The sequence below is a fragment of the Pezoporus wallicus genome, unplaced genomic scaffold (genome assembly GCF_028554395.1).
Source record: "Pezoporus wallicus isolate ANWC-B61680 ecotype Strahan unplaced genomic scaffold, APGP_CSIRO_Pwel_v1 scaffold_13428, whole genome shotgun sequence".
Taxonomy (NCBI): Eukaryota; Metazoa; Chordata; class Aves; order Psittaciformes; family Psittacidae; genus Pezoporus; species Pezoporus wallicus.
Window position 1 is genome coordinate 1,250,495 of NW_026637482.1, and position 22,354 is coordinate 1,272,848.

The 22,354-nt window shown below is 47.7% G+C and overlaps 1 protein-coding gene across 2 annotated transcripts in view; it reads left to right on the forward strand.

The window, feature by feature from the left end:
• The first annotated feature begins 3,831 nt into the window (after positions 1–3,831).
• The window catches only part of MYO5B (myosin VB), a 151,790-nt gene continuing 133,267 nt past the window's right edge, over positions 3,832–22,354 (forward strand). For both annotated transcript variants that reach the window (XM_057405669.1, XM_057405670.1), the window contains exon 1: positions 3,832–3,911. In XM_057405669.1, the coding sequence (XP_057261652.1) occupies positions 3,885–3,911 (27 nt within the window). In that variant the 5' untranslated portion in view covers positions 3,832–3,884. The remainder of the gene's footprint in view (positions 3,912–22,354) is intronic.

Sequence of the window (22,354 nt, forward strand, 5' to 3'; positions counted from 1 at the left end):
TGCCCCAGTGTTGGACACTGTTAAGATTCAGCTGGACAGGGTGCTGGGACATCTAGTCTAGGTCCTGCCATGTCTAAAAAGGATGGACCGAATGATCCTTGAGTTCCCTGGAATTCTATGACACTGAGAAAGAAAATGTCTGTTGCAAACCAGGAGCGTGGGCTGTTAATCAGGATGTCTAGCCCTTACATGATGCTTTTCAGCAGCCATCTCCAAAGCCACACAGAGTGGCTCCTCCTATTTTTAAGTGGAAAGGCCATCCCAAATAATGCGAATCATAGAATCATAGAATAGTTAGGGTTGGAAAGGACCTTAAGATCATCTAGTTCCAACCCCCCTGCCGTGGGCAGGGACACCTTACGCTAAATCATATCACCCAAGGCCTCGTCCAACCTGGTCTTGAATAGTCTCATCAGTCCAGGGAGCTCAGGTAATCATAGGTCTCTGCTCTCCCTGCTGGGTCAAACTGGCAGAATGATTAAGAGATTAATTTCCTGGTCTGCTGGTGTGGCCCTGCACAAGCAACACAGATTTTTTTTTTTTTCTTTACTACTTTGACCCATCTTTGAAAAATGATCATAATAGCACATTCAGAATTCCAGAATTAATTAAAGTGTTTTATTAAAGGTTGTGACACTGTTGGTGGGTACACCCAATATGAGAGGCAAAAACTATCACATTGGTGAGCTGAGTGAATTTGAGCCATCCAAAACCATAAGTCTTTTTTTAATAGAATAGTATCTCTGAAGAGGTGGTCAGAGCTATCAAGTATTTATAAAGTATCTGAGCTCCTGTTCCTGGAGGCAAAATTCCTCTGCAATGAACACGAAATCTGCACAAAAATGAAAGTTCAAATAGGAACAGGTTTGCCTTCAGCAGAGATGGGTTCCCGTGGGATAACAGCTAACCGAACACCTCTGAAGGGAAACTAGTGGTCAATGAACGTGTTGCTGGGGATGACCCCTTTGCTGCTGAGAGCTCTGAAGGCTTCAGGTTGGAATAGAAGAATGCATAAGGCTCATACCAGGCTGATGAATGGCCGAGTGGGTGAGCAGACTCCTTGAGAAGCATCCTCTCACTTCCCCTAAGAGTCAGGTGAGCGATGCACTAAGAATGGTGCTGTCTGTTGAGACTGAAGAGTTTCCTTAATCCTACTGATTTCCATCTTGTTCCAGTTCCTTTCATCTCCTCACAGTAAAGGGCAAACAAGGTGCCAAGTAGCACACACTTCAAAGTGTGGTCGTGCCTTTGCTTCTCTCCAACCAACACTTGTGTTAGGGTTTTAACTTAGAGAACCAGCAAGCAATAATAAAATCATGGAGTAGTTTGGGATGGAAGGGACCTTAAAGCTCATCCAGCTCCAGCCCCTGCCACGGGCAGGGACCCCTTCCACTAGAGCAGCTTGCTCCAAGCCCCTGTGTCCAACCTGGCCTTGAACACTGCCAGGGATGGGGCAGCCACAGCTTCTCTGGGCACCCTGTGCCAGCGCCTCAGCACCCTCACAGGGAAGAGCTTCTGCCTAAGAGCTCATCTCAGTCTCCCCTCGGGCAGATTAAAGCCATTCCCCTTGGCTTGTCCCTACAGGCCCTTGTCCACAGCCCCTCTCCAGCAGCCCAGCCCGTGGGACACATTGCATTGTAACAGGGGGACAAGGCTGGAACCTGTGAGCATCTGAGGGAGTAGACACATTTGACACACATCCTGTAGCTGCAAAGCCACTGGCTCTGCTTAGAGGTGAAAAAAAACCTCCTAGTATGTAGTTATTTTCCCACCCAAAGTGCTTCAACGTGCAAGCAAAAGGTGGCACTATAAATTGCTGTTTAAGAGTGAGCACTTGTTAAATATTATCATCAACACAAGTTCTGATTCCCAAATGGAAAGAAGCTCATGCCTCCCAAAGGAGACAATTTCCAGGAACTCAGCACTTCGGACATACTTCAAGGATTTTATATGTAATTTTAGTTTTTTTCGTTTCTAATTATCATTAAGTTTTAGATTAATAGAAAATCATGCATGGCACCGGCTGGTATTTTATGGGAACAGCCGTGCTTTGCCTCTGGGCTATCGCTGCTAGTCAGGCTTCACTGACACTTTTGCTCCTGATTGCACTGGTATTTCGTTTTTACAGTTGATTTAATAAAAGGAGAGGAGCAAGTTTTGTTTGCCTGACAAAGCTTTGGAGGCTTTGTAGAGATTAGGCTGTCAAATGTGTTACCCAGGGTAATTTCTATGTAGGGTGCAGGTTTTTCTCCCCTTCTTTGCTCCTTCCCAGAGCCACCTGCAATTTATTTGGAGGTGGATTAAGAGCTGGAAATGGGAGATATCTGCGATGTTGTCTGTCCTCCCAGCTGGCTCTGGGGCGGTAAGGTGGAAAGGTGCCAAAGGGGGGAGTTTCACCCTCCCAAAGGATGAGCAGCAGAGGGCGAGATGCCACTAGCAATGGCTTTAAAGAAAGGCTGTGGGTGCCCCTGTGAACGGCACAGCGTGAAACCATGGCAGGAGGGATCCCCAGTATGGAGTAAACAACCGTGGCAGAGAATAAACTCCTGCTGAGCACATTTTCTGCCTCCTTAGTTAATATGCAAAACACCTCGGATGATAATGAATAGTAATAGTGATTAATTAGGAATACTTTGCATTCACATCATCCTTCTCAGGCTCAGAAGGTGTCTTATAAACAGGAACTGGAGCACAGGGTGATCCCTGTGGGATGGAGGGAGGCAGTGTGGCCATGGACCAAGAGGACTGGGACACTTTTGGGCTGTTTCTGTCTGAAAAAACATTCCTGATGTTGGTGTAGGATAAAGCAACACACACCAGTTCCCAGGAGCACACAGTGTTGACAATGGGAACTCAAACCCACCTTTATGCAGGCGACAAGAGAAAAACCATCCCTGGAGCATTCCTTGCATGTGTTTCCAGCGGGATCATGTGCTGCTCATCCCTGCACAGACGTGTCCTGCCTAAGGACACCCTGTTAAGGCCATTCCTTGCACCCCAGTATATGGCGATCCCTATTTGGGAGGGACGGCAGAGCCTCAAACCACCAAGAGGCACCCGCTTGGGCCTTAATTTCCCTTCTGCCACGGGAGAGGAAGAAGAATCAAAGAATAAAAGGGAAAAGAACCCAAAACCAAACCCAAGAACAAATAGGGTGGCTGCTTCAGCGGCTCCCTCCTGCTGCAGGGAGCAGGACCAGAGTGGTCTCCTGGGGAAACCAGGGAAGAGGCCGGGACCGGGGAGGGGAAAATGTATGTAAAAAGGGGTTTATTTAAAAAAGAAGCAATAAAAGCCGATACAGGCGGCGAGGGAAAGCGCTGCTCACACTGCCGAGCCGTGCCGATCTGACCCCGAACAGTACTGAGCCCGGCCGAACTGGGCTTGTACCGAGCCGAGCCCAGCTGGACTGAGCACTGACAGTGCTGAGCCCGGCCGAACTCTGCCCGAAGAGAGCAGAGCCCAACTGATCTAAGCCCGTACGTAGCCGAGCCCAGCTGCGCTGAGCACGAACAGTGCTGAGCCCGGCAGAACTGGGTCCGAACAGTGCTGAGCCCAGCTGATCTGAGCCCTAACAGTGCTCTGAGCGCGGCCGAACCGAGCCCAGCCTGAATTCATCCTAGACGGACCGAACGCAGCCGGAGGGGGCTGAGCGCTGCCTCACCGCCCCATACCTGAGCGGGGCGCGGCGGAGGCGGAGCGGTGCTGCCCCCTCCTCCTCCTCCTCCTCATTCTCCTCCTTCTTCTTCTTCTTCCAGTGCTGCCGCCCGGCCGCGTCGCTCCCTTTCCTGCCCGCTCCCCGCCGGACGCGGCGGTGTAAAGGTCGCTCGGTGCCGCTCGCTGCCTGCCGGACCCATGCCCCTCGCTTAGCGCAGCCCGGCCCTGCCATGTCCGCCTCGGAGCTCTACACCAAGGTGAGGGGGGTGCCGGTGTCCGTGTGCGTTTTCCTTGTGTTTTGGGGTGGTGGTGGGGGGGTCCCCGCAACTTTTCCCGGACTCATCGCTCCCCTCCGGGCTTCCCCCGGTTTTCCATAGGGAGCAGCGGGCTTCGCCCGCGGGTCCGGGTTGTGGCAGCGTTGGCCTTGTTCTCGGTGGGGTTCCGTCACCCGAGCGGGCTCCAAACCGCGCTCAGCTTCTCCAGATCCACACGGAATAGTTTGTTTCCTCGTATTCCTACAGCGCCGGGGTATGGGGCGGGGGGAGAGAGGGAAAACCCGTCCTTACAACTGCTGTGAGTAACCAGAATGCTCCCGAGGTGCCTGGTTTCCGGAGTCCTTTTCGTTCTGTGGCTCAAATAAAGCCCTCGGCCGTGGTATTGCCAAAGGCACCCGCTTCCTGGTGGCAGTCGGGGAGGTGGCATGGCTTCTGGGATGGTGGCCTCGCAAGGTGTCGCCGGGTTTGCATCCTGCTGCCCTCCCGTCGCTTCCCAGAGAGAAACACGGATTTGTCCTAAAAAGTGGCTCGTTGTGATGACGGGAAGCTCCGGTGCTTGGTTTTTGAGCAGAGTTTGAAACCTAGATAAGGTGTCACTTGTGTTTTCTTTCTCTTTTATTATCCTGTGGCTGCAGGGTACTGAAGCAGGGCACAGGGTATTCCTGCTCCTCGGTCAGAGCAGGATAGGGAGTACATCCCGCACAGATCAGGGCTTTCTGCCCCCTTCCCAGCACGAGGTTTGTGTCCAGAGAGATTTTTGCCGATTGACTTGGCTTGATGAAAGAGCTCCTTGCACGGTATGGAGCGATAACTGGCACAGGGAGCGAGCCCTGTGCCTGTGCTCCACATCTTCCCAAGGCTAGGGAGTGCTGTGGGGCATCCAGGATGCAGAGAATGTGCTCAGTAAAAACCATCAATAACGCTAAGCAGGGGGCTCATCGAGCAAAGTGCTTGGCTTCGGAACAGGTTTTGCTGCAATAATGAGAATTTTAGTGTTTTAAATTCTTCCTGTGACCATGGTCAGTGCGGGGATGCTGCCAGATTGGCACCAGCCCTCTCAAGGAAACACTTTTTGTCTCTGTGCCAGCCTCCCAGGCTTAACTTTGAGGTAGATTTCTGCTTCTGTAACTCATTTTGCAGACAGCTTTTATGTAATATTGGGGGTTGCCACTTAGGTTTTTTTTTGGCTGTCGATACCAAACGCATGCAGGATGAATTGTGAGTCTGGCAGCTTCTCCTTTGAACCTCCGGGAATTAAAGGAGCCCCACTGGAGCGATGGGGCTGTCTGTGAGCGGGATGACCTCCATCCTTCTCAGGAGCACTTCAAAAGCAAAGTCTCAGGTTTGGAAAACCTTTTTTCCTTGGAAAACCTGATGGGGAGCACAAATAAAGCCATGGCTGAACTGATCCGATGTGCCGACCGCAGCATCTCGTCGGATGAGTGCGTGGATGTGATGGGAAGCATTGCTGGGGAGGAAGGAGGCTGGCTGGGAGTGCGGTGTTATCCCCAACAACCAGGTTAATTGATTCTTAACCTGATGATCGGGTAGTTAACCCATGTGGTGTTTTTATGCAGACTTGGTTAGCTTTGTATCCATGTTCATTCTTTGAGTGGGTATATGGCGCCTGTCGGGACATCATCACTTGTGATCCTGGTGCTGTATAGGGACTTTTCTATGAGGCATTTGTGAAGTGATGGGTTTGGTGACAATCTGTGCCTGTCATTAATTTCTAATTCAGTTTTACTAACAGCAAAGAATCTTGATGAGAGCTGGCTCTTCTGACCGTGTCCGTCTGTCCTGTGTGGGCAAGCTGGTGTGGTGCAGCTGTGGATGGTGCCTTGAACCCGTATGGGTCATCTGTGGGGCTGAGCACTGGCATTGTGGTGAAATTTAGGACCATCCTGCTGTGTTTTCTTCTGCATGGGGTGTCTGTGCCAGTTCTGGGCTTTGAAGCAGCAGGAAAATGTTTCCTGTGACTTTGAATATGTGAGAAAAAGAGCAAAAAAAAAGGCTTTAACAAAACTAACAGCCTCATGCTTAACCTGATGGTTGCCAGCGGCTGATGGAGGACCCCAGGATGAAGCAGATGGGGCTCCTTGGATTGCCTTGTCAGCAGGGTGGGCATGAGGCTTTTGAAGGGAAGGTGTACAGTCTGGCTTGCTGGAATTAATACAGGTGTATTGCTGAAAGCCTATAGATCCAGTGTGAGGGGTTGCATTAGCACAGCCACAATGGGGGTCCTTTGGGACCTTCTTTGTGGTCCTTCCTCCTCTTGCTTGAACTAGGATGAGAGAGACTACTGGGGAGCCACTTCAGAGCAGCTGAGTGGGACCTCTGAGGTCGTCCCACCTCTCCTTCCTGCTGGGCTGCAATGGGACCAGCTATGTGTTGTTTAGAGAGCCCTTAGCTTCCACTTGATGCCTGCAGAGCTCTCCTGGGACTTTGTGGGACACACAGCATTTCCTTGGTGCTTAAGGCCGTGTTTGTTAAGCGATGCTGGTGATTTTGTTGTGCACTTAAACTAGAGAGGAACCCATCATGGAAACAACAGCACCTCCGAGTTGCTGGTGGAGGCTCTCTCCATGCACTGTCTCGCCTGTGCCCCTTTTAAGAGCAGGGATGACTGATGTTTAATAGCCCCCATCAAACAAGATAATTAACAGCTTTGCCTAATTATGAGTGTGAGAGTAGTTCCAAAACTGCATCAACCTTCAATCATGTAGGACTCCACTTGTGTAAATAGTTATGGGGAGACCATTATAATACTCTTCTTACTCCTGATGCAGTACCTGGGGACTTTGGGATTGCCTGGCTGTGGGGTTTATTTTGTTGCAGAAGAAAACAGAATTTTAGTGGGACTTATGTCTCAGCAGTAGAGAAGCTGTATGGTGAAGGGTCCTCCAGACCTGGTCCTGGAGCCACTGGCATCAGTGTGTGCAGGAGGAGTAGGGGATGTAATGGTGCTAAGGACTCCAGCTAGAATCAATGAATCCTAGACTGGTTTGGATTGAAAGGACCTTAAAGCTCACCCAGCTCCAACCCCTTGCCACAGCCAGGGACACTTTCCACTAGAGCAGCTTGCTTCAAGCCTCATCCAACCTGGCCTTGAACACTGCCAGGGATGGAATATTCACACTTCCTTGGGCAACTACTTCCAGCGCCATACAAATGTCTTCCTAAGGCTGCCTGGGGCCAGTCCTGCTCCTGACGTGTCCCTGGGGTTTCTGCTACAATGTCCTTTACTTCCTGTCCATCCAGAGCCTTCCAAAGAAACCTGTTGCTGATGCAGCTAAACTACAGCCAAGGTAACTGCAGTCCAATCCTGTGCAGATGTCAGCTTTACTCTGTAATGAGATAAGGGGGATGCTCTGCTCCTCTGAGGTGGGTGCTGGGCAGGATGGAGGGAGGACATCCTCCCTGGAAGATGCTGTCTCCAGCAATGGTTTGATGGGCAGTATTAAACCAGAGATCAGACCTGTTTGCGTGTCTAGCCTTTGTTACTGTATTGAAGCTCTTCATATGACTAAACTATAATTGGTTTTGCTTCTGGATGTTCTGCTCTCTTAAAGGTACTTCTTGAAATGTGTTAATTGAAGTGTAGCCTCTGAACCCCATGTGAAATGCTGCTTCTGCCAGGCTAGGGAATGAGCTGTGCCTTTCTGCTCCTCGAGTGTTGTACAGCTCCAGGTAATGCTCCTCAGAAGGTCTGCATGCTCTGGGTGAGCAAAAACCAGGGTATTTCTTTCTTTTTTCATTCCCCCCCTCCCTTTTTGCAAAGTGACTGTTATTTGCCAAGTATTTTTTAACAGATGATAGAACTTAATGCATTAAAAGATCCTCTTCTAATGGCCAGTGTCGGGTATAGAAAACTCTCTGGTTTTCACTTAAAGTTGTATTAAATAAAGTAGCTGGAATGAATTGGTGGTTTCTTACCCTGGGGAGAAACTCTTCAAAAGCAAATATTGCCAGTGCGATCACATAGTGATTGAGTCAATGAATTGGCATAAACCTTCTGGCATAAAACCTTTCTGAAAATGATTTATCCTTCAAGGCTCAGCTGCTTTGGGTTGAGCAGCAGTGGGGAAGGAAAGAGAAGATTTTCTGTCTGTTGTGTAGAGAGAAATTTCTGGGAGTAAGTGTTGGCAATAGGGAAAGTCTGGGGCTCAGTCCCAGGACTTCCACGGGACCGCTGGTCCTGAGCTCCTGCCTCTGCCGTTTGCTGCTACTGTTAGGAAAAAGTGCGTTATACTTGAAGGTTTTGCTTGGTTTGGGTTTTTTTCCTCTTTATTTTAGACTATGAGAATGTGCATGGGTCACACCACGGAAGGTAGTGACAGTTCGGAGGCCACGCTGGGGACATCTTGCCGAAGGAGCCGGATCCGTTGGTGTCCCCAGGCTCTTCCTGATCCTGCCTCCATATGAGCTGCAGTCGTGGAGAGGGAATCGGCGAGATGTAAAATATGATTGCTCCAGCCAGCTCCCTGCGGCTGGGGACCGTGCCAAGGGCATGGCCACCTCTGCAGCCTACCAAGGGCAGAGCCCAGCTTGGGGGCTTGAATACCATTCAGCCCAGTGAGTAGGTGCAGGGAGGTGAGTGCTGCTGGCTTTGTGTGCATTGCCCTCCCTTGATGGGCAGGACATAGCCGGAGTCTGCCCCATGCTCTCTCAGCGTTCTGCAGTTGTGTGTCCTGCTTCAAGGCACGTTGTGCAGGGACTTTGCACTGCAAAAATAACCAGGTTTTGTCTTCTGTTGGTGCAATTGTTTGTCTCAGCTGGGCATTTAACAGCACCTGTGCTGGGGTTAGAGGAAAGCCACTGAGCTAACAAACATGGAACTCAGTGCAGGTGCTGGGGCACAGCCCTGGGAATTATTCCAGCGGGGATTAAATAGCTTGATTCCTGCTTTATGTGCTCTTGGTGGTTGGGATTAGTCAACTTGCCTTTCTAAAATACTATTTTCAAGAATGCCTGCCTTGATACTGTGCTAAGGGTATGAAATTCGTGTGTAGGGAATCCCAATACTCATAAGCCAGAGTTGCAGAAATTTGCTGGGTTAACTTTGGGTGAAGGGTGGATATCTATGTGTGTACATATATATATATATATGTATATATATATGTGTGTGTATATATGTATATGTATATATATATGTGTCTGTATATATATATGTATATATATGTGTGTGTGTGTATATATGTATATATATGTTTGCTTATATATATATATATATACGTTTGAAGTTGCTCTCAGTTTGCTGTAGTGCAGTGCAATCATAGGCGCGTTGAGATTTTAATTTGCACACCAAGTAGTCTGTAGCTCTGGCCAAAAAAGGAGCAGTGTACCCTTACTGCAATAGCTGTACAGAGAGGAGTAGCTTAACTTTAGCATGAAGGTGGACTTTGGACCTTCTGAGTTAGTCGGTGGTGTAATAAATAGCATGTAGTGAAGTTGAAGCCCTGAGTCGGTTTCTTTTGCAGCATTATTTTGTGCTCTTTGACCTGCTCTGCAAACAGAGGCATTTTGTGGCTGTTAAAGGAATATCAGCATGAACTACACTTCAAATGAGGAAAATGACTGCTTTTACTGCAGCAAAACCTCAAGCTTTGCCTGATACCTGGAGCACTTGCAAACTGTTTTAGTGAAGAATTTGTTATTTAGCAGAACTGGTAACATTCCCTGTGAGCTTTCTGTCTCTTGAGTGGGTTGTGTAAGGCAATTGCCCTCGAATGCCCCTGGCCTGCTGCAAGACATGTCTTGAGGGCTTGGGTTGGCTTTTGGCTTAACCTGGTCCTCCAGAAAAGACCAAAGGGATAGTGGCAGGGCTGGGAAGGTCCAGAGATCGATGGGTGATGGGCTTTATGTAGCCTTCCTTGTCTGAATGCTCATTAACATGCTATCCAGGGCTCAGTAAACTCTTCAATTTTACTAATGAGTCTATTAAGGATTTAGTATTTCTGCTCTTTGCTGTGATATCTAGAGGATTTGTAGAGGAACATCCCAACAGGGAAGAGTCTGCAGCCTGGAAGTGTGACCTTTTCTCCCAGCTGTGCACTGCTTTTGTCCTTGGTTTGCTGTGTCCAAAGTCTTCTCCAGCCAGCTGAAACCTGTGAGTCATGGGAACGGCTTAAACATGTCAAATGCTGGCCTATAAGCCTACAAGAACTGTAAGCAGCATAGGTCCATAAACCCTTACTATAAGGAACGTAAGCCCTTAATGGCAAGTTATGGCCCCAAATCCATGGCTTGGTGTGATGTGCTGGGACAGTGGTGCAGGTTCTTTATCAGTGTGTGCTGCTGACCTACTGTGACAGCATCCTTCACCACTTTTAAGTATCAGCTTTTTAGCCTGGTTTTTAGTCTTTTTAGCACTGGCTTTTAGTCCCCCACACGTGCCCATATGAAGCTGGTAGTGCTGTTAGGACATTCAGACCCTGCTGTGGCAGTTGCAGCAGGTGACACACATGTAAGTAACATGTCTTGATGCCCTTCCATTAGACCAGGTTGCTCCAAGCCCCATCCAGCCTGCCTAGGGATGGGGCAGCCACAGCTTCTCTGGGCACCCTGTGCCAGCGCCTCAGCACCCTCACAAGGTGCTTCTCTAATGTCTAATCTAAGTCTCCCCTCTGTTAGCTTAAAGCCATTATTTTCCCATATGGGTACTGGTGGGGTGGTTTTGTGCTGTTTGGGTGCTTGGTATTGATATGTTCCACCTAATGTGGCTTGGAGATATGTGCTCTGTCCACTTGTCCATCCTGACTTTTGGATGTTCTTGTTGGTTCTCATCCATCCTTTCGCCCATGAGTCCCTGTTTGCCACGTGCTCCCAGTTTAACTCTTCCTTGAGGACACCTTTTCCATGCCTGAGGTTGACCTGCATTTTCAGCTTGTGACCACTTCCCATGCTGCTGAACCACGGGCAGCCTTGTGGGTCTGGTGGGCTCCATGAAGGGACGTGTTTCACTTGGTGAAAGCCAGGGATTATCTCAGTTGATCCCTACCTTCACCCTTCCAGTGAGTCACTGCCCAAGCTCCATTATGATAGCCTCACTGAGGTGTGAGGTGCTGGTAGGATGTGCTAACCACCATTTACAGTGCTGTTGGGAGCAGGATATGTTGTGGGTGAATCACAGCTGCTACTTATCAAAATAACACCTTACCTCCTGGGAACATGTCCTGGTGAGTCACCCCTCTTCAAAGGAAAAAAGACCCTTAATGTGTTTAAAGATGGCTTTTCAAAAGTCATGGAGGACAGTGGTGGGAATGCCTGGTTTCTTCTGAAAGCCCCACAGGGATGATTTTGGGTGGCTCAGGCAAACCAAGTTCCCAAGCAGGCTGGATGTGAGCAGCCGACATGTGCCTTAAAAAATGGGTGTTGAAAACTGTTTAAAAATCTATTTGTTTAAAATAAATCTGATCCCTGTGCCTGCTGTGAAAGCTGGTCCTTGGTGCTACACCCCATGTGAGCAGAAAAGACAGTGTAAGCATATTTCAAGGCAGCAAGTGGATGCGGAGGTACCGAGATGATGTAAGCTATAATTTTCAACCTAATTAAGCTGAGTAACTCCTTGTGGATTTATGGCTCTTAATTACTTTTAGCGCTGCTAGCATGGGTGCTGTGGGTATTGCTGTTTTTTAGATACTGAGTGTGATGTCTGGCTGTCTTGGAGGAGCGGTACCCACGGCATGGTCTCAGTCAAGGACATGATCTCCTGATGGGGTGGGCATGGAGAGCTGGAGGTGGCTTTCACGTGGCAGTACTGGACTACAGTGGTCTTGGATTGGCCCCACATGTCCTGCTAGGACCATGTGTCCTCTTCAGAGGCGAGGTGGAGGTGCAGGAGAATCAGGTCCTGCTCCAGACCCATGCAGACCTCAGCAGGAGGTAGATGTGCGAATCCTGGTGTGGCTCTCACAAGCCTTTCCCATGGTTCTGTAGTGCCTGTTTCTTGCCTAGCTGATGCCTGCTTTCACCATCATGTTCAGTGGTAAAAAATAGAATAACAAAGGAAAAGGAGGCCCACGTCTGCTGCTCATCCAGCATTTGATTGATGCCTTGTGTCACTATGCTGTCCCCTTGCTTGCCTTTATCGGTAAATCACTTTTCTGATGGGATAGACCATCAACATCTGCACTACCATCTTGTAGTAGTGGTATCAACAAGGCATGGTTTGGCTTGAGGAAGATCTTAAATAGCACTAAGAAGCTCTTCTGGAAGTCATATCTGCATGGGGTGAGAACATCTCACCGTAAGGCTGGTGGAGAGCTGCCCTTGGGGTGTCTGCAGGGACTCCCCTACTCTGAATATTGGGGTTTCCCCCCCAGATTCTGGTGTTGTAGAGATGCAATTTGCTTTTCCTCTCCTATCTGACTCTGACCATGGCAGCTGAAGTGCTGCTGGGGACATGTTGTTTGTGGCTAGATGGCTTTTAGGGGACCAGGGTCCCTGGATGAGGGACTCTCTTTTGAGCTGGACTGCCCTTGTCTGTCCTGCAACACACGTTCTATGGCCCTAAGCATTATAAAGATCCTGTCCAGAGGGATAGGTAGATCATGGCACTTCTCTGAAGACCCAGAAATGCCAGGTTTGAAATCTCTTGCTCTACTTTCCTTCTGCTTTATTTCTTTTTTTCTTTTGCTTTCTAAAGCCTGTATTTTCATTTGGACCTTGTTTCAGTGAGGTGATAACTTCTTCCTCCCTGTGCATAGTGGTGAGATGGATGCTTATGCTTCATCCACCCCGCCATGGAGGATGGAATCAGGGTTCTTAAATAAAATACTTCCTTTTTAAATAAAAACAAAGAAAAAGGAAGGAGGAAAACCCGAGGTGTCTCAGCATGCAGGTCTGGACTCTAGACAACACTGATGCTCAAGGTTAGGGCGCTGGTGCTTTGGGTGCAACTGGTGTCAGGACAGGCTGTGGGTTTCAGCCTCACAGCACTGCTGTCACCCTGGGGTGATTCCTGCTGCTCGGCCCCTTGCCTGCTCGCTGTGAAACCTTGTGAGCTTTTGCCATGCCGAAACAAATTCTGTGCCGGGGCTGTCAGAGCTGATCTTCGTTCTCTCGTGCTCTGCCCTCCCCGCTGCTGTTCCGGTAAGTGATGGCTGTGCTCGCACCCGCTTCTTGGTGTGGGAGTGTGGAGGCCATCGCTGCGATGCCAGATAGACACAAGAAGTGCTGCCTGGCTTAGAAACATGAAATACCCGTTTGCTTCTCCATCAGGGTAGGCCTAAATCATCTTCAGGAGCAAAACTTGCTTGAATTTGCCTTTCAGCACCCGACGCTCCATGCTGAAGGAGATGGGATGGACAAGGCTGTTTCAGGCTGTACAGCCCCTTACAGACCCCAAAGACTGAGCTGCAAGGAGGATTTTCCTTCCCCAGCAATGCTGCGCCAGCATTTGCATCCCGAAGTCCAGCAGCAGGCAGAAAACACGCTGATCTCGCAGAAATGCAGCCTCTCTGGGGCCTTCTGCTTTGTCCAAGGAACAGTGTGGTACAGAAATCCATACTTTTTAGAAGAAAGCCTGTTCTCAGAAATAGAACATTCTATTTGGCAATGCCAGGAAGTCTGTAACTCTTCAGGTTTTTCACTATTTTTTTACATGTATTTTTTAAATTTATTTTCTATTTTTTGACCGAAAAGGTCCTGTCCCCTGACAGTCTTTGCTCTGGTGCAAAGTTTGAGTGCTGGCAGGTCACATGAAGTGAATCAGCAGAATGCAAACCCTGCTGTTACTCACTAAACTTTGCTCAGAATTCATCTAATTGTAGACCCAATAGGTACTTCAGGAGCTCCAACTGTTTTCCTTTGAGCAAGGGGCTTAGCCCCAGCCCCTGGGGCACCACTTGCCCCACCTGAGCATCCTCCCAAGATCCATGCTCCAAAGTATGATAATTTTGAACCCTTTGGATATAAATCATGCTGAGTGATTACTTCCTGTTGTATCCCAATTTGAAATGGTATTTTCTCTGTTGGGTAGCAGGTTTACTGCTTTTTCATCCTTTTTCTTTTTAGTCACAGATGGCTCTGTTTTAATACTCAATCACTTGTGAGGTATTACCCAATTTTGGGCTGCCGCTAATCGCTGGCATGATGGCTTTTGGTGTCCCCGTGTGAAGACCAGGCTAGATATTGTGGCTGATACAAAAAATCCCTAGGACTTCAGTGTGCAGAAGTGTGTTTAGCTATCGGATCATAAGTTAGTGAGGCTTCATCCTTTTAGCAGCTCTGGGAGCAGTTTCTTGTCTCCACGCGTTCAGTACTAAAGGCTGAATGTTTTTAAAGGGAAAACCTTCCAACAAACCCATTTAATTTTCCTCAGTAATATTGTGTGGCCAATCTGTTGGCGACTGTTTTATCCGGCGTGCCATCTCTGGGCTTATGACCCTCTTTGATGTGGCTCATTCAGGGGAAAAATGGCATTACACACTACCTCAATCACTCAGATGTCAGAGAGGATATCTCGTTTGACTAATCGGGGGGAAATTTGGGAAGATTTAGTAATGCCAGGAGACATGACCCACTTTCAGATAAACGCTTTTCAGACAATAGAGGTTGCCCTGAGCTGTGGGGGAGGGTGAAACATTCACAGGGTAGAAATAATTAATAATTGTTTATAATTATTAGATTTTATATTGTTGTGCTGAACTTCTCCCAGGTGCACAATGTGTTTGCTTCCTAATCTGGTGTTTTGTTGGGTCTTGTTTTTTGTTTTAGAAGAATAAAGTGCTGTCACCAGCTGGCTTTTGACATATTTGTGTTATCCAGAGATCCCAGGCTGCTGACACCTATCACCTTTGGGATGCTCCATTGAGCACAGTGGGTGGTTGAAGGGCGTCGTGATGGTGTTGGGAGCTGTGGTCTGGTGTGATATGGCTCTGGTCCAGCTGCTGGAGACCAGCACAGGTTGGAGATGGGGAATCTAGTGTGGGAGTTTGCCTTGAGGGTCCTGGAAGGTGTCCACCCAATGAAATGCATCTTAAGTACATGAAGACAGAAGAATATCAGTCTGTAATGCTAGGTTTCTGTGTTTTTTTCGTATCAGAACCCTTTTATGTAGTTCACCCCTATTCCTATGTCATTGTGGGGCTTCTGGCCAAAACAGCAACAGAAATCAGAAAGGTGCAGCGCTATGATATTGTAAAACTGTGAGAAAATCAAACCCGATGCTTGCTTTTGTAGTGTATAAACTTTATTCTTCAATGACAACAAAAGAGAGTATTCTTTAAGTACTAATTGCATAATTTTCAGTGCTGCAAGTTCTGTCAAGCAACTTGTGACTGTTCCTTTGTGCAAGGTTTTACCATTGCAGCCATATGAGCTGAGCAAAACCAACTTGGTCTGCTTAAAACTTCTTATAACCCCTTAGTAAAAACACATTTATAATCATTCCAGAGAATAGCAACAACAGTTCTGCCTTCATTTCATGTTGCAGCTAAACATCTGGCAGTATCTTGCAATTGGCTGTGCTGTGAACGTCCAACATGATTGAGCAACGTCAGAGCCCACCTGGAAATCAGAAGATGAAAAACATCCACTTTGGGATGTTCCTGGTTTCTGCATGGGGGTCCAAATTTTCAACCTCTTGTTGTCATTTGGCAAAACAAACATGTGTGTCAAAATAACCTTTTGAATGATCAAGCAGCTGTAGGTGTTTTTTAATGATCTATTTTTCCCTGCAGCCACAGACTTCATCGCTGCTCTTCCACAGTAAAAAAACATTTTGTTTTCAAGTAGTTCCCTAAATTCTGTTCTGTTAAGAGCCACATTATAACAAACTTCAAGCATAGAATAGAATCATAGAACAGTTAGGGTTGGAAAGGACCTTAAGATCACCCAGTTCCAACCCCCCTGCCATGCGCAGGGACACCTCACACTAAACCATGTAACCCAAGGCTCTGTCCAACCTGGCCTTGAACACTGCCCGGGATGGAGCATTCACAGCTTCTCTGGGCAACCCATTCCAGTGCCTCACCACCCTCACAGTAAAGAACTTCTTCGTTAGATCCAATCAAAGCTTCCCCTGTTTAAGTTTGAACCCATTACTCCTTGTCCTATCAACTACAGTCCCTAATGAAGAGCCCCTCTTTACTAAGCCAGCTAGCACCTTCCTCAGGTTGAAGTCTTGCTTCTTCTGCCTCTAAGCTTCAAAGCCAGTGGACTGACAGAATTTGGGCGCATTTCTGTTGATGAGCGCTGCTTTTACATGCTGTTACAGTGATAGCTGGAAGATGTGTGGCCCTTGTCTAGATAAATCCATTTCCTTCACACATACCTCTGGGTGTTTGGTGAATTGGTCACTGGGGTATTCGTTGGGGTTCTGAACTCCAAATTATCGTTGTCTCCTGTGCAGTGCCCCAGTGGAATTCCTGAAGCACCAACAGAAGGTGTTGAAGCCCTGATTGAAGTCATTCATGCTGCTGAGAGCATCTGTGTTCTTTGGGTGACTCAGGAGGGATAGTACCTGGTTGGGCAGGAAGGTGGTCTTACTGCTTCTGTAAGCACCAGGGATGCTTATGCCTGCCTGCTCACTGTCATGTGCCTGGGAAGCAGCTGGAAAGTTGGGAAGAGCTAAAATACACCTGGGATCTGGACAAACCTGTCCTGCAGTCAGGCTAAACTTCAATATAGTTATTTTGTCTGGGAGGGAAGAGGCTGTTTTGGAAGGACTTGACTCCACTCCTCCTGCTCACACGAAACACACGTCATTTAGCAAGTCAGGACAGAGCAAAATGTAGTGGCCAAGGCCTGAAGGAGCCAGCCCAGCAGCTGGACGTGCTGGAGACTAATGCAGATCTGAACCATGGCTCATAATTTGAAAGCTGAATAGCTTTTCAAACAGCCTGAGAGATGGAAGAGGCCCTGGCTGCGTCTGCCTTACCTCCTTTAACCCCATAAAGAGCACTGACCCTTGTCTCTTACAGGTTCTGTATATGATTTATGTTTGATTTAAAAGCTGGCTGCTGCATTAACACAGTTGTCCAGTGCCCCTATTTCAGCCTTGGAGTAGTCTCTTGGGAGTCACGGTGCCCATCCAAGGGATTCATGTTGGACAGTTGAGTTGTATTAAGGATGTTTAAGTTGTTTTATGGAAGCAGGCCAGTGAAAAAGGGAGACTTGGCAGTTCCAGGCAGAGCTTAAGAAAAGCTGAAGCCACCAGAGAAACATGTATAGATCTTCTGCCCTGGTACAAAACCTGCAGTGATGGACCGGACAGGGCCTTCTTCATCCCATAAGCACTTGATTGCACTGAATGTGGGCAGCCAGAACAAGTGTGAAAATGTGGCAGTAGCTTTTTGCCACTAAACCAGCCGTGAATATTTGTGGGGCTGAAGTGACACAAGAAATCTTAAAGGATCTCTTCAGGATTCAAGTGTTCCTTCAGTAACCAAATGCTGCTGGTGCTGGTGGCAATGTCCTACAGTTGCACGCTGGAGCAGTGTCCTACCCACCAGGCATGTGCCTTACTGAGGCTTTTCTGGTCCATGAGGATGCTTTGAGCTCCCCAGATTAGAGCCCTGAGCTCTCGTGTATGGGGTTAGCAGATGGTGACCTCTCTATGTGTTGCACATCCTTTCCGTGTGCTCACAAAACATCCCACTTTGGGCAATTTAAACAGTTTCTGAGGATTTCTCTTGCATTTGGTTTCTGTAGATTGGCCATACGATGCTGGGGATAAGTTTACTGTAGTGATCAAACGCACATTAGGACTGATAGCAACCTTTAGCTGCTGAAGTCTGTCTAGGTACTGGAGGAGCCTCTATGTTTTATATCTTGCAATGGGGAGAGATTTGTGACTTGTTTTCTCCAGTGTCAGGGTAATACAAGATGTGGGCTTTCTCCTGTGCATGCATATCCTGAAAGGAGTTCAGAAGCATTGGAGAAGAGGGAAAATCCCAGCTCATGAGCTTCCCCAGCTGGTGTTTCTGTCTGGAAGCAGGCAGTGGGGATGCTGATGTTTTCTGGTTGCCTTTCAAGCAAAGCCCAGCCTTTTGACAGGGCGTTGCTGGTAGTCAATGAAGGCATGAAACATCCTCTGAGAACAGGCTAAAATAGTGTTTAAACAGCTTAAACTGCTTTCCCATGAAAAGAGTTGTTGTGAAAACCAGTCCCTTGGGGTTTCTCACTGGGGCATCAGTGCTGGCAGCCCAAATGAGCTCATTTTGTGGCCATGCTGTGCCCACCGGTGACAGCCACGTTGTCCCCTGCTCCTTGCTGTGGTCACCAGTGCTATCATTGCAAACCTTGCAAAGATTTGGGCAGCGTTGTGTTTCAACTGAGGTGGTTTCTCCAAAATGCATTAGGCTGGAGCTCAGATCCACAATTCCCATGGCTGGAAATGGCAGCAGTGAAGGGAGCATGGAAATACGGACACTTCTGCACCAGGAAGTGACCATCAGGTCCCTGGGTATTGAGCTGGGCAGGTTTTGCTCTGCAGGGTTGCTTGGCCTCTGTGGTGCAGTTAATGCTGAGGACATCCTTTAGCTTTGCATTTGGAAGTGACCCTGTTTTGCAAATACAATATGGGGCTGACAGGGGAGGGGAAGGCAAATATTTGGATTTCTGCTGCTGAATCCATCTTGCTGATGCTCTGATAGGACCTGTTCCTGTCTCATTCTAGTCTCTGCACTTACTAAAGTATTTCTGAGTTTGTTTACAGAAGCTCAGAAGAGGGTCTTATCTCCACTGTGGTTGGGAGTAAGGAGGTTGTGCTCTGACAGTGGATTTAATAGTGCTCTGATTATGGCTTGCCACCATCCTTGTAGGGAGAGCTGGCTTAGTGGGGAGTAGCAGAGTGAGAGTGCCACGGGGAGAAGGTAAACTGAAATGGTGGCAAAACCTGGTTGGTATTTGGTAGTCTGCTTGGCTGTTGGGTGAAGGAGATGAAGAGGGTGGGCATGATCTTAAGTGTGGAAAGCACCTACATGCTGCTTGTCTTGATATCCTGGGAAGAACAGAGGCAAGGGCATGACTTCTATCATCAAAAATGAATCTAAGCCACTCTTACGTTTGTCAAGTCAGTGGTTTGAGGTTGTTTTATTCCTCATTATTCCATACCAGAGTTGACTATACCTTATTTTCTTGAATTATATTCTGATAATTATGGTAACTTGAGACTTGCATCTGATATTCTGACATTTCTGGAGAAATGGATGTCAGTGTACGTTTGTGGTTTTAGGGAGAAGAGGGAGTTGATCCCAGTGGTACAATTTGGGATGTGATGGAAACCCACTTTCATCTATTAGCTAAGCCTTTGGGTAACTCTGCAGTTGGATTCCTGGTGCTCTCTCATGAGGCCAATCTCCCTGTGATTATCCCCAGGCATAATCTGCCCTCCTGAGCTGGCCTGAAAAGGTGAGAGCTTCGTTACCTGCTCTTCTAGTGTGGTCAGCTTATGGAAGAACCACTCCAAGTTCCGATTCCTACTCATGTGGCTTCATTATCTATCTCTATATATGTGTGTGTGTGTATGTATCTAGCTATTTCTCAGAATTTCTACCTGTGGACTGCCCTGAGTTTAGCTGAAATTCCACATTAAATGCCTATTGCTTGAATAAAGGCTCATAATTGTGCTCAGAGAGTAGTAACTCTTGTTTCCTCAGCCACCACCTTTTCAGATCTCCCAGGCAGTTTTGATGTATATGGAGAATAACAGACGTTCAGATCATGAATTTGAGTTTAATCCTGTAGTCATGCTTGATGCTTTGTTCCTAATAAGCAGAAATCAGCTCCTTAGAAGGTTGGGTGATTCAATAACAGTACAGAACGCTTCTACAAGGAAGAGGTGCCAGCTGTTGTAAGTCTGAAAAGCTGACTTGATTTGGGATAATAAATTAGGAAACCCCATGCTGGTTTGTGTTGGAGGGGACCTTAAAGCTCCTCCAGCTCCAACCCCTGCCACGGGCAGGGACCCCTTCCACTAGAGCAGCTTGCTCCAAGCCCCTGTGTCCAACCTGGCCTTGAACACTGCCAGGGATGGGGCAGCCACAGCTTCTCTGGGCACCCTGTGCCAGTGCCTCAGCACCCTCACAGGGAAGAGCTTCTGCCTAAGAGCTCATCTCAGTCTCCCCTTGGGCAGGTTAAAGCCATTCCCCTCCAGGCCCTTGTAAAATGCCTTTAACCCTCCAAGTTGAAGGTTAAACTACCTTGAACCTTTGCAGTCATGCTGTGAACCAGGGCTCTGGGAGTTTTCACTCTTGGAATTCAGGTCTGTGGGTCACTTTTGGCTTGTGGATAGCAGTAGCATCATCAGCATCACCTCTTTAATCTAAATTACTAACTGACTGTAATTGTCCAAGAGTGGAGGCGTTGTTTGTACTTGGAAGAGCACCGTCTGCTGGTCACTACAAAAGGACCTGGATTTAGTTTATTTATGGGCACCAAAAGACATATCATGCTTTTGGACCTCTCCTGAGCACCTTCCCTGTGCTGCTGGGAAGCCTATGGAGCTGTGGTCCCTTGTCTGGTGCCGCTGTGTGCTTGAGCCCTTGTCTTTCAAACAGTGCCAATTCCCCTGCAAATGGGAGGTCATGCAAGGCCACCTCCTGCTCTGGTATTTTCTTAATGCCTCAGAGCTTGTGCAGGGTTAAGCACCAGGTACATGGGGTACAGAGCTTTGGAGCTCAAGTTTTAGGCAGTTGAAGAAATCTTCTACTAAGGGATATTCTCAAGAGGTTTCATAATCTGCAGAAAGAACCATTACAGCCTAGTGCATCATGATGCATGCCCTGACCGCTGCTTGAGGCTTTCTTTAGGTTGGTATGACCTCTTCTGTCTCAACTGTTGAGCATCCACATTTATGCTGAGAGTTTCATGGGGGTGAGGAGCCTTCGTACAACAAATCTAGATTTACATAGAAGTGACATGACATGCACTTGAAGATGCTGGTGGGTGCCCACCAGCAATGGCTTAACAAGAAATGGCTGTGAACAGCATAACATGGAGTTATATCTCTAATGTTGCTGTTGAGGAGGAGGTGGGTGACCGTGACCTCTTCTCTTGCTGCTGCTTGAGTTAATGGCCATTTGGCTCACACCAGCCTCTTTTCCCATTAGCTGATGGGTGGGAGCTGGTGTGGACACACCACGCTCCAAAAGGCAACAGGATTTCAAGGGCTCATTGCTGTGGAGCTTGAAATGTGTCTTAAGTGGCTGTTGTCGAGGAGGGGATGCTAAAGGCTCTGAAAATGTTTCTTGAAATACACATTTCTCATTACATGCCAGCTGTTAAGCAGAGAAGCCTCTGCTGATCTGCACATGAGGTTTAAAAAGGCTTCGGGGTTTGGGTGTTGTGGTGGTGGGGAGGATTGTGCCTTTTCCCCCACAACCACTTGACTTCCCCCTGTGTGTGTGCAGCCCCAACACGTGCTGAAATCTGGCATTTCCCAGCAGTGACACATTGATCTGTGCTTCACGGGTTAGGTGGCTGTAAACAACGGCCATATACGGTGATCCAAACGGGTTATTTTTTCTCTAAGAAAGCATCTAAAAATAACTTTTTGAGGGTTTTCAGCAATTTCTCCATAGTGTGGGAGTCCAAGGGGGAGATGAAAGGGCAGGCACTGGAAGTCAACACAGCTATGAAGGGACATGTGTTGCTTCAGCATCTCTGTTTTTTGTAGATCACATCCTCTTCTGAGTCCTAAATCCCTGCTGTGTGCATGGATGTGCGTGACCACTAATGCTTCTTGTAATGCATTTGAAAGTCCTGCAGAACAAATCCATGATGTGAGTGATGCTGTGGGTTGTCTGGAGCTTTGCCCATGGTGGTGGGCTGCACAAATTCAGGCGTCCCCATCCAGCCACCAGACCATGGGGTCTGCAGGAGCTCTGGTCTTGGGAATATTACTAATATTCTAATATTACTAATATTTTATCAGAAAGGGCAGAAATTTTTGGGATTTTGTGTTAGGAGCTGGGAACTGGCAGCTCAATTTGCAAAAGCTTCGCTTTCACAGCAAAATAAACTGGGGTAACATAATGTTTATTTAATTTAAGGTTTTTTTCCCTTGATTTATTCATGTACCTAGTGAAGCATGAAGTCATTACCTAGAGGAGAGAAAAACGTTGCAATGCAATTCTTGGTAGAGATGGATTTAAGTGACGGTTTTCCCTAATTTGAGTGAGCCACTCTCCATCTCTCATTGTTGTCTTCATGCACTCTTGAACCACTATAACTTTGGGTGTGTTTTCATTCTTTTCGCTGCTTTTCTAATTAATAATCCTTTTTTTTTTCCTCACTGTGGGTAGTGAGAGCAGGTTGAAGTAGTTTTGCTTGAAGCAGATTATAGCCCTTAAACTGTGCTGGTGGGACTCGGTGGCTCCAAGGCAAGTGGCATCAGCCGAAGGGTGACCATAAATGTATGTCCTTCCCAAAGGGAAACACATCCTTTGGATAGGAACTGAGTTTCCTGGTCTTGGAAC